Genomic DNA, 12,566 nt, shown 5'->3' with positions numbered 1-12,566 from the left:
GCTGAAAACTGTATCACGCTATAAGTATTTCATATCGGTCGATATCGATAATTATTGATTTTTTTTTTTTTTTTATATATATTTCCGATAAGGACCCATAGGAAAAAAAGTTAAACTTAAACACTTTTATTTTAAACTTAACCTTCCTCTGATTTTAATCACCTCAGTTATCAATCAAAGCAAACAGGGGAAAGAAATAGCAACACAATCATGAAAAACACTCAAATAAATAAATGTGCACATAAGTCTGAATGAAAAGCAGCACTGTTTGAAGCCTGGAAATATTGTAAACAAAGTAGCTTAATTTGCTAGTTTATCATAGTCTACTGGTTAGACTTCAGTTTCACCACATGTGTTTAAGTTTCAGATGAATACTTTTTCTCCTTGGGACAGGCCCGTTTGAGACTTGGAAAATACTTTTCCATTTGCGTCGGCATCAATTTGAATGCAACAGTTTTGAACAAATTTGTGCAGCGTGCTAATGATGCAAACTGGATTTAATACGTTCGGCAACAGATGACGTGAGCCCATGTTAAGTGAATGTGATGCGTCTCGAACAACGCAACGCATGCAACTGTGTGTAGAAGCCGTCACTGACCCGATCGATACACCCGACACTTTAGCTTTTTCTCTGGTGGTGGTGGAGCTGACCGGACATCTGAGGCTTCAGGTGTTACCGATTCACCATCATCCGTCGCTTCGGGCTTCTGAAAAAAGCTTTTAAGGCTAGTCTGCCTGGGCCTGGCCATTTTTGAACCATCTCACTCATTTGTTCATTGTTTAGCTTAACAGACGTTAAGGCGTGTGCTTTATTTAGAACTCCCACCCCGACTCTCTCCCACTCGCTTCCTGTCATTCTCCACTGTCCTGTCATGAAAAGGCCACAAAAATATACTTTAACTTTCAAACGGTACAGCCTGCTCCTTTAAAACATAGCCAAAGGACGGTGTATTCTTGCTTTAGTATAGGCTGACATTTTAGGCTTATTCTCAAATTCACATTCAGACATTTAATTTTTTTGGTATCAAGGTATCGTTGAGGAGGACTGCACCAGAGGTACAGCGTCTCTAGTGTAAGGTGACCTGTGCTGACTGTATGACCTCTGACCTGTGCGCTGTTCCCCAGGGCCTCTGGTGAGATGGTGGACGCGGGCCCAGAGTACCAGAAGGCGCTGGCAGACGAGGTGGCCAAACTGCAGCGCCTCTACGGGGGTGGCGACCTGGACGCTTTCCCAGAATTCACTTTCCAAGGTGCAGCAGCACCACCAACATACACACCACCCCCACAACCACCACACCCCACCACCCCACACCCACACCCCACCACCCCACACACACACACCACCACCACCACACCCCCCACCTAACCCCACACATATTATGAATATGCATAAACACAGATACTCAGTACAGACACTCATATATGCTGCATATGCATAAACACAGACACTCAGTACAGACACTCATATATGCTGAATATACATACACTCACTCAGTACAGACACTCATATGCTGAATATATATATATATATATATATATATATATATACACACACACACAATCACTCAGTACAGTAACAGTACTCCCTCATGGTGTTTAGACACTCAGGGCCAGATGTACTAATGTTTTTGCGCCCATTTCAGGCGTATTTGTCTCGCAATGTGCGTGTAAAATCATTGCGAGGTATGTACAAACAGGCCGCAATGATGTAAAAGCGCAAACTGCCTGTCGCGGGAGCTGAAAGTGGCAGATTGCGTTTGTCATGTCATGCATATGCATTCATGGGAGGATCCAGGGGAAAGTGGGAGTTTAGCGTAAAAAGATGGGAGGGGAAGAGTAAAGAGCGCCTAGTTATGTATTCCGCGGTATGTACAAAGACTGCTCCTGAAAGCGCACGTCTGTTCTGCGCCTAAATACTTCCGCCTTGTAAAAGCAGGTGTTAATCCACATTGCAGTTCAATGCGTCAATAAGAGAACCTTTCAAAGACAACAGAATCGCTATTTAGAACACCAGTTTTTGTGGTGAAAGTATTTGTACTACCAAAAGCAACCTCAACTTTCATTGGCCTTTCGCATGTCTTACTTTCACTTTCACGTCATTCACTTAAACTTTCCTACTTGCTAGATTTGACCAATCTTCCATAGCCTACGTGCACAAGCATTTTGAGTAGAACTACTGATCTTCATTATCTCCCTGCTTGTTGACATCTTATCATGTATGGTATTATTTCATGATCGCTAAACGTTTGATTCTTTTTAATGTTGTCATCAGTTAACTTCATTCTACTGCGCTTGTCTCTTTCAGAGCCCAAGTTTGATGAAGTAGCTGCCAAGTAAACAACAGCATTGTCCTCCTCCTCCTCCTCCTCCTCCTCCTCCTCTTCTGCCCCAAACCCAGGACTGTACTGTCTCTGTCTCAGAGGACCTGTTAGTTTCATTTCTATGTGAGAACCTGATGGCCTTTTAGCCAAGAACTCTTTAACAGACAAACACATTCACACTCTGATGAAGGAACAGGAGGCCTTTTATCAGTAGCCATAGCGCACACACATACACACACACACACACACATACACACACATACGAGCACACACACACTTGTGTAAATGTGATGGCCTTGTTGCTTGTTAAGGGAATTGCTGCAAGCAGGTAGGGCTGTTTGCCCCTGACTGCAGCCTCAGTGAAGTGCCACCAGATGGCGCCCTTGGGGATGTCTGGATTAAAGCAGGAAATAAAGTCTACTGTCTGGATATGAAATGTCTGTATGGAAATAAAGTCTACTGTGAGCCACTCGGTCTGTCTTTATGCATGTCACTCTGGTCCCAAAGATGCTAAATGTACAAGATGATGCACAAATCACCCCCCCCCCCCCCCCCCCCCCCCCCCCGTTCTGTTTTATCAGACCAGCCAATAGGAGGGAAAGAGATGCCCACCCCCCCCTTTCTGTTTTACAACGCTCAGCTAGTACAGTTTGACATAATGTACTTTAAACAGCTACAAAACCTACACTTGCTGCAGTTTAAAGGGACACCAGGCAACGTTTTCGTGTTAATTACTCATCTTTGTAAGTCGGTGTATGGTTAAATGACTCATTACGGGCCAATAAAGACTCATGTAACAAAAATAATAGTCAATCACTTTCAGATGATTGATCTGAAAAAGTAGTCTACAGGATAAGATGAGTTAACAGTTAAAAGCTTTCCTATACAGGTATGTTTTCAGATTTTAAAAAAAATTTTTTACTGAACTCGCCTGCTTGATGTACAGAGGCAGGGTGTTCCATAGTTTGGGGGCATAATGGATAAACGCAGCTTCTCCACTTTGCTTGTGGAGCACTTTGGGTACGATTAAAAGATTAGAATTGGATGATCTAAGTTTCCTTTGTGGTTGATAAGATATTAAAAGCTCAGAGATATATGAAGGTGCTATGCCATTCAGAGCTTTGTAAGTAATTAACATAACCTTAAAATCAATTCTATAGGAAATAGGGAGCCAGTGCAGTTCAGCCAACACAGGGGTGATGTGTTCTCTCTTCTTAGTCTTAGTTAAAAGTCTAGCCGCAGAGTTCTGTATGAGTGCCAATTTCTTTAGATGTTTTTTGGGAAGACCAGTGAAAAGTGCATTGCAGTAGTCTCACCTGCTAGTGATAAAGGCATGAATTAGTTTTTCTGCATCTTGTTGAGTTAAAAAGGGCCGCACTTTGGCAATGTTTCTCAGGTGGAAATAGGCTGTCTGAGTAACTTTACTGATATGGGGCTTAAAACTTAACTCTGCATCTAAGATGACACCGAGGCTTGTTACTTTTGGTTTGACCTGGTGCGCCAAGTTCCCCAGATTACTAAGAACAATGTCTCGCTTTGGTTTTGGTCCAACCAAAAGTACCTCTGTTTTGTCATCATTTAGTTTCAAAAAATGTTTGCTTATCCACTGATTAATGGAGGTTAGGCATGCAGTGAGGGAGCAAAGGCCATCTGGGTTAGTTGGCTCCACAGAAATATACAATTGGGTATCATCTGCGTAGCTGTGGAAGTTTACATAATGCTGACTTATGATGTTTCCCAACGGAAGCATACATAGGGAAAATAGCAGGGGACCAAGGCAGCTCCCCTGGGCCACACCAAAAGGCGAGTCATGTTTTTCAGACACATGATCTCCTAGACTGATATAAAAATCTCTGCCAGTAATGTAGGTTTGAAACCAGTTTAGAGCATTATCAGAGAGACCCACCCACTTTCCTGAGCCAGCGGGGTGTTCCAGTGGAAGTAATTAAAACGTTGGATGAAGAAAAGGTAAGGCATTTCCTTTCCGTTCATGAAAACATCTATATATCCGTAGAAAAGTTAAGGCAGTTCCTTTCAGTTCATGAGAACGTCTATATATCTGTAGATGGGCTCCGGTTTAATCAAATCGCTACAGATCCCATTCTACCCACTGATTGAGCTGGTTGCATTTGTCAATAGTAGTTGTAGGTCTACAAACCTTGCAACCCCTTCCCCTGTGAGATTGTCTTGACTCACAGCATAGAGTTATGTGCAGAATAATAGCAGTGTGTGTCACCCCACAAGTTTTCTATACGCCAGTAAATAATAAAGATATCAATGAAAGGTTTAGTTAACATGTGTTTACTACACAACCAGATGGGAATCACACAGCCCCGAGTGGAACATCCGAGTATAAGGGTTAACTAATTAACCAATGACACTTCTGGCGCTACCCTCTTTTCCTTCAAAACAAACAAAAAAAACCCAATAAGCAGCATGGCAAATGACATACAGCATATACAAAACAATGCACACAAGCCATACACACAACTGAATAGGAAGACAAAAGGGAACCCAGAGACACCCAGAACATGTCTCAATACATTTCAAACCCCTCCAGTCTTTGTGGCAGATGTCGCCGACGCCCAGAACGTCTAGGCCCAGCGCTCGGGATAAGCGCAGTCTCATCTGACTCCACAGGAGGTGATGCCACAACAAACTGGTCCATGTCATCACGAGGGGGACAGGGCATAGGAGGCTCCGATATGGCCGGAGGAGGCTCCGATATGGCCGGAGGAATGTCAGGGCCCTGCGGATGCGGTACCTCCAGGTCGTTATCTGACACAGGGTCATCAGGAACCATCCCTGCAGATGTCTGGGAACTCCCCACCATGTAGCAATCGGCCAATCTGACTCTGTAGGAGGTCCGACGGAGCTGAGATCCGGTGAACTTCCGTATATTGCACCAAGCAACGTCGACACTAAGGACCAGGTATCTGTCTCGGGCCTTTGACTTGTTACCCATAGAGATACACAAGATCCCTGGGAGACAGGCACGGAAGTGCGGCCAGAGGGTGTCTTACACTTCATACTGTGTGGATGATACGCTGCGAGTGCTGCGACATAATAAGAGCCCGGTCATCCACAGGCAGCTGATTATGGGAGAACTGGCCACACTGAAGCAGCACTCCACAGGCAGCTGATTATGGGAGAACTGGTCACGCTGAAGCAGACAGGCAACGGGATCTCACACCGCTGTTCAAGCGTTGCTGTGGCAACAGAGAGGAGTAAGGGAGTAACAGCGCTGCAGTTGGGCTCAACACGCAAAATGTCAAGCTCTTGAACCTCTTTCTCAGCGACCGGGTTTTTATTGACATTCTTGGCATTGCCCACCTCAACAGTCAATCTGTGTTTATCCAGCAGCTCATCTCCAGCCAACGCGGCAAACCCAGATCGGTCCTAATCACTGGGCCATCAAGGGGACACAGGCCCTGGATCAGTCCTAATCACTGGGCCATCAAGGGGACACAGGCCCTGGATCAGTCCTAATCACTGCAAAAGGACCATCAAGGGGACACAGGCCCTGGATCAGTCCTAATCACTGCAAATGGCCCATCAAGGGGACAGAGGCCCTGGATCCTAATCACTGCAAATGGCCCATCAAGGGGACAGAGGCCCTGGATCCTAATCACTGCAAATGGCCCATCAAGGGGACACAGTCAGTCAAGTCAAGTCAAGTCAAGTTTATTTATATAGCACATTTCATACACAGAGGTCATTCAATGTGCTTTACATAAACAAAACCAAACAATAATAACAAATAAAAGCATAGAAGGGCAACATAGTCAAAGAATAGTTAAAATGTAAAGATCATAATAAACATAAAACACAAGGTAAAATCATTTAAAAATAAAGAATAATTAGTAAGCAAAAACAAAGGCAAAAGTAGTAAAAAAAAGTAATAAAAGACAAAGTAGAATAATTATCGAGGCAGATTCAGAATTTGTAACTCGGCACAGTTAGCAGAAAGCGTCTGAGAACAGTTTGGTCTTAAGTCTAGATTTAAAACTGGCTACAGTTGGGGCCTTTTTAATGTCATCCGAAAGTTGGTTCCACAGCTGAGCCGCATAGCAGCTAAAAGCTGCTTCACCATGTTTAGTTCTAACTGTAGGTTTTACTAGCAGGTTTTTCACCTGGGACCTGAGAGGACAAGAAGGTGTGTACTGCTGAAGCATGTCTGACAAGTATTTAGGTCCTGCTCCATTTACTGATTTATAAACAAGCAATAGTGCTTTAAAGTCAATTCTGTGACTTACTGGAAGCCAGTGCAAGGACTTAAGAATTGGAGTAATGTGGTCAGTTCTTTTAGTTTTTGTTAGAGTCCTAGCTGCTGCATTTTGTATCACCTGAAGCTGTTTAATAGTCTTTTTAGGAAGGCCTGTGAACAGTCCATTGTAGTAATCAACCCTGCTGGAGATAAATGCATGAATGAGTTTTTCTAAGTCATGTTTTGACATCAGCCCTCTGAGTTTGACAATATTTTTGAGGTGGTAAAAAGCTGATTTAGTTATCGCTTTCACGTGGCTGTTGAAATTTAGATCACTGTCAATTAATACACCAAGATTTTTAACAGTATCCTTTGCCTTCAACCCTTTTGTGTCAAGGAGAGTGGCAACCCTAAGTCTTTCCTCATTTTTACCAAATATAATTACTTCAGTTTTTTCTTTGTTCAGCTGAAGAAAATTTTGAGACATCCAGGTGTTGATTTGTTCTATACACTGACACATAGATTCAAGAGGACCATAGTTGTTTGGTGATAGAGCTAAGTAAATTTGTGTCCAAATGATATGAAATCAAATTATTTTGAATGATTTGTCCAAGTGGGAGCATATAGAGGTTGAATAATAGTGGCCCCAAGATCGACCCCTGGGGAACACCACAGGTCAAGGACGTTGGTGTTGAGGTACAGTTTCCGATGGCAACAAAGAAGCTCCTTTCTTGTAGATATGATTTTAGCCAGCTGATAACTATGCCTGTAAATCCAACCCAGTGTCTGTGTAGTAAAATATTGTGATCAACAGTGTCAAATGCTGCACTAAGGTCCAGTAGCACTAGGACTGATGTTTTACCTGAATCTGTGTTGAGGCGTATGTCATTGAGAGCTGTTTCAGTGCTGTGATTTGCCGGAAAACCAGACTGAAAGTAATCAAAATACCCATTTGATGTTAGGAAGGTGGTTAATTGATTAAAGACTACTTTTTCAATAATTTTGCCAATAAAAGGTAGATTGGATATGGGCCTGTAATTGTTTAGCATGGAGGCATCCAGGTTATTCTTCTTGAGAAGTGGCTTTACAACAGCTGTTTTCAGTGACTTAGGAAAAGTGCCAGACAGCAGTGATACATTTACAATTTGAAGGACATCCGCCGCTATGAGGTGAAAAACAGTTTTGAAGAAATTGGTAGGCAGAGTGTCTAAGGCCCTGGATCGGTCCTAATCACTGCAAATGGGCCATCAAGGGGACCCAGGCCCTGGATCAGTCCTAATCACTGCAAAAGGACCATCAAGGGGACACAGGCTCTGGATCCTAATCACTGGGCCATCAAGGGGACACAGGCCCTGGATCCTAATTACTGGGCCATCAAGGGGACACAGGCCCAGGCACAGGCGGAGCAGGGCATCTCTGAGGGTATCACGCCGTTCATCTTCAATTACAGAGGCCAACGTGAACGATGTGACACACTCGCAGACAACAAGAATAAACTGGCGGTCACACCTGAACACATCAGCTGCAAAAGCAGAGCCGACAATCTCAGGCGGGTCACCCGTCGACTGGGTACACGTGAACACAGGAGGCTTGCTCAAAGCCGCACATTGATGGCAGCCATTGGTGACACACTGAACAGCAGAATCCATGTCTAACGCATAAAAGTAGCGCTGCACCATTGTCCTCAGCTGGGTGGAGGTGGGGTGGTCAAGCGTGATATGAAGAGAAGTGAGCAGACCATCAAGGACAGACCTGGGCACCACAGACCTGGGCACCACAATGCAGTCCGTTGAAGTGGCGAAAGGGGTGTGCCGACGGACAACCAACAGGCTTTAGACAGGGTAGTAACGTGCAAGTAGCGTTTCACATCTTTAGACAGGGTGGTAACGTCCAACAGGCCATCTTTAGACAGGGTGGTAACGTACAAGTAGCACCAACAGGCCATCTTTAGACAGGGTGGTAACGTGCAACCAACAGGCCATCTTTAGACAGGGTGGTAACGTGCAACCAACAGGCCATCTTTAGACAGGGTGGTAACGTGCAACAAGCCATCTTTAGACAGGGTGGTAACATGCAAGTAGCCAACAGGCCATCTTTAGACAGGGTGGTAACATGCAAGTAGCCAACAGGCCATCTTTAGACAGGGTGGTAACGTGCAACAGGCCATCTTTAGACAGGGTAGTAACGTGCAAGTAGCGTTTCACATCGCGAACATTGGTCAGTTTCTTGGAAGGGCGTGTCCCTGACGGAGATGAGCGCAGGTCCGTCTGAGGTCAGAGCACTCAGACTGAATAGCCAGCCATGCTGACCTGTTGGTAAAAGGCAGCTTTCGGGAACCACTCATGACATCATTGGCAGTAATCTGGCGCACAACAGTGTCAGCAGCGGTGTGGACAAAGGAACATATCTGGCACATAGGGCTGTCACACTCTGGAGCATTGCGGCTTGCAAAGTCAGAAGGCAGGATAGCTGCTCCTGCTACGTGCCGAATCAGCACCTGGAAGCGACTGGCCGTAGAAAAGACAGTGGTGACACGTGGGCTTGCGGAAAACTCCCCTCTACACAGCTTCTCAAATGCCTGAACGCAGGGCTTGCTGTCTGTCAATACACACGTTTTCTGAGAAGACTAAATTATGTATGGGGCAAAATGCTTCAATGCGCCGCTATGGACAAAGCCTCCATTTCACAGGGCAGCCAGGAAGTCTGATTCTTACGCAGCTTTGCGCTGAAGTAGCCCGCCACTTTCACAGTGTCTTTACAGGTGATGTATAATGTAGCTTCCAGGACAGGTTCCCTAACAGCACCATCAGTGACAATCCACAGCTGATCATCAGGCTGGGGTAGAGTGATGGCATGATTCGAGGACAACGCCTTCTGAGCATAGCTGAAGGCACCCACCAGTTCGTCTGAATGGCATCCTTGGAATCGCATCCTGCGACCACATCATCCAGAGGAGCAAGTATGGTGGCACAGTTTTTAACCCTTTAGGCGCCAGAGGTTTTTTTCCGAAACTATCAATTTTGACATCTTCATTTCAAAAGGCTATATCTTAAAAGTGATAAGAGATAGAGACTTTCTGTAAATTAGAGAAATATTAAGGATGACCCAAAGTTTATGTAGAGATTAAATGTTTATATCTAATTTGCATATTATGACGTCATATGGTGGCGGCCATCTTGGATTATAGAATTTTCATGAAAAGTCGCATGTTTGAATGATAAAATGCACCACTTCTTTCCCCCCAAAATGTCCCTCGCCTTCTGTATGCTATATTGCACAATACTGAATGCTCAGGTAAATAGTAAGTAGTGAACAAACTGTGTAAATCATTACTAATAAATGGCAGAAACAAACTAAATGCATGTAGCGGTAGACTGGCCTTTTGCTGTAGAGATTTTCCATTTACTACATACAGTAGGCACTCTGATTCCATGTATGGGGCACATATATATTATTCAGATGACACACAAACACAAGTAGACAAGACCTGTTTAGTTCAAAAGCTCATTTGCCACGGCAAGGCACAGATCAGGAGTGAGATGACGAGACAAGACAAGAGACAATGTTAGTATTTTTTTTCTTTTTGTTGTTTTTGTTGATGTTTTTTTTTTTTTTTTTTCTTAGCTGACAAAGACACACACATCACAAGGACATGAACACACAAAAAGGAACACATAGTGTACTGTATGTCCTAAATGATCAGGGAAGTAGATAGCAAATCAACAGTGTAAATCATTACTAAATGGCTGACATTTTTTTTTATGTAGCAGGCCTTTTGCTGTAGAGATAATGACTCCCTATCCCTATCCATACAGGGCCGGCATTCCCATCATCTTGTGATAGACTATGCATGACCTAATGTGTGTGTGTGTGGGAGAGGGAGAGAGCGTGTCACCACCTCCACCATGCGAGCAGCATGGCCAGATCTGCCTCGTGCGCGCCGAGTGGAGAGAATTTGCGCAGCTCGGACTAGGCCTACTGTCATTCTCATTGCGACTCCCCACACTGCCACTACGTTCCCCCCTAACTGTCCTATGAGCACTTCGACCTCGTCTAACATACCCAGTGGCATTAGACAAAGGCTCCACCACGTTACTGTCGCCGCGATTGTGGAGAGGCACACGTTCATAAGACAGAAGCTAGCGCTATGGACATCATGCTACCTCCATTATGCTACCTCCAGCCTCGCTCGCCACACCACTAACACCCTGCTAACTTCCCGATGAACACTCCGAACCCGTGAAACATTATTCCCACCAGTGACATTGGGCAAACGATTCAACGTTTGTGCTTGGTGTAAGCTAAACTATGGAGTAAACTCTCACTTTGTCCAGCTGCATCATTGCAAGGCAGGGACGCATCTGAAGCCTCACTAAACGAATCACCGTCATTTTCTGAAGGCAGATATTCCCCTTCAGAATCAGGTTCCGCGAATAGAAGACCCAACACTTCATTTCAGGTAAACTTTTTTGATGCCATTAGACGATAATCTAATGCAAATACTCGCTGACGTTGACAATATCGCTCTGACAAAGTGGCTCACACGCACACTAGCTCCGGTATTTCACCCACTGATTCAATGCGCTGTAGCTAGAAAGTTTTGTTTAAAGCATGCCCTTTTTTCGACTCGGGGATGACGTATGACATGTCTGCCATCTAGTGGAGTGGAAGTCGAACGAAATACGACACCCTATTTGACTAAATCGGCCGTTTTATTCAGTACCGCATCTTGTCGACTATAGTCGACTGTGGCGCCTAGAGGGTTAAGTACACGGGCTAGCACCTTGTATGCCCCAATGAATGAGCGCAGTCCAGTCACAGTCTTTGGAGGAGGGCATGTGGCTAGGGCAGATACACGGTGAGGGCTGGCTCGGATGCTTCCTTGACGCCAGACCCAGCCCAGGATGGTGGTCTGTACAGGCGCGATAGTGGTCTTGGTGGCAGACAGGTTCAGTCCACAGCGCTGTAGGGCAGACAGAACCGCTCTCCAGACTGCTAGCAGCTCCTCAAGAGTGTTTGCTCCGCAGTACAAATCATCTGCCACCTTTGCTACACGGCCTTGTTCAAGGAGATCACCAAACACCCTGCACGTCAGCTCTTCTAGTGCTGTCTCAGACCCTGGCATGCCCATTGCTCTCCGTACATATACACGAACACCTTTAAAAGGTGTAACAACTCCACAATACCTCCATGACTCTTTGGACAGTGGAATCTGGTAAAAGGCTTTGGTGAGGTCTGTAGCGATAGCTATCAGGCACAGGGTGGAGTTGACATCAGGCAGGGCGGGCTGAGGCTTGCTGTAACGCGTCTGCGAATGTTGTAACAAGGCGAAAACCACCTCCAGGCTTCTTGACAAGGAACGAGGGGTTAACATATTCCACAGAGACGCCGACATCCTCAGGCTTCCTGAAGACACCCATGCCCTCCAGCATGTCAAACTGGTCCTGGAGGTCTAGCAACTGACCCCTAGAGTATTGTGGGACCCTGCCCTTGCGCTGTGGGGGTTGGACTGGCCCCATGTTCACCCTAGCCTGGAATGGGCCAACAGCACCTTTGTAGCCCTTAAACTGTGGATCAAACACCTCGTCAAATTCTCTGTGCAGTGCACAGAACTTGTCCCGGACATCATTATCTGGGTCCAAAAGCACACAGTCAGAGTGAGGGACAGACTTGATAAGTGGGCCAGGTTTGAGGGGATGAGCTGACACTGCTGAATCACTGAGGGGGGACGTAAGTAGCGCATACACGGCACACATGGGCATTTTCTGGACTAGCCATGGCTGGCCAGTAAAGTTGGGGATGCGAATTTTCCATGAAACACTCTGAAGCATAGTCGGAGCAGACCATTGAAGTGACCCCATCTGCCTGCAGGAGTTGTCCATATGTGGCTCAACGGCCAGTTCCCCGTCCAAATCACATAGCTCAAGGGGCAAGTCGAGCTCAATGTATTCCCCTGGCCACACAGTAGACTTAATTGGTGCACGAAGCACGTGAGCACGACGCACAGCATGCCTAGCGGTAGACATCATCACCAAGGC

General features: G+C 45.5%; 1 protein-coding gene across 22 annotated transcripts in view; it reads left to right on the top strand.

Annotated features, from left to right (window-relative positions):
* Nucleotides 1–2,793, top strand: part of si:ch211-140m22.7 (uncharacterized protein LOC570370 homolog) — a 28,706-nt gene extending 25,913 nt beyond the window's left edge. For all 22 annotated transcript variants that reach the window (XM_042084325.1, XM_042084335.1, XM_042084330.1 and 19 more), the window contains 2 exons: nucleotides 1,126–1,250; nucleotides 2,306–2,793. In XM_042084325.1, coding sequence (XP_041940259.1) covers nucleotides 1,126–1,250; nucleotides 2,306–2,337 — 157 coding nt within the window. In that variant the 3' untranslated portion in view covers nucleotides 2,338–2,793. The remainder of the gene's footprint in view (nucleotides 1–1,125; nucleotides 1,251–2,305) is intronic.
* The last annotated feature ends 9,773 nt before the right edge of the window (nucleotides 2,794–12,566 follow it).

This window comes from Alosa sapidissima, chromosome 2 (genome assembly GCF_018492685.1).
Source record: "Alosa sapidissima isolate fAloSap1 chromosome 2, fAloSap1.pri, whole genome shotgun sequence".
Classification (NCBI taxonomy): Eukaryota; Metazoa; Chordata; class Actinopteri; order Clupeiformes; family Clupeidae; genus Alosa; species Alosa sapidissima.
This window is presented reverse-complemented; position numbering and strand designations above follow the sequence as displayed.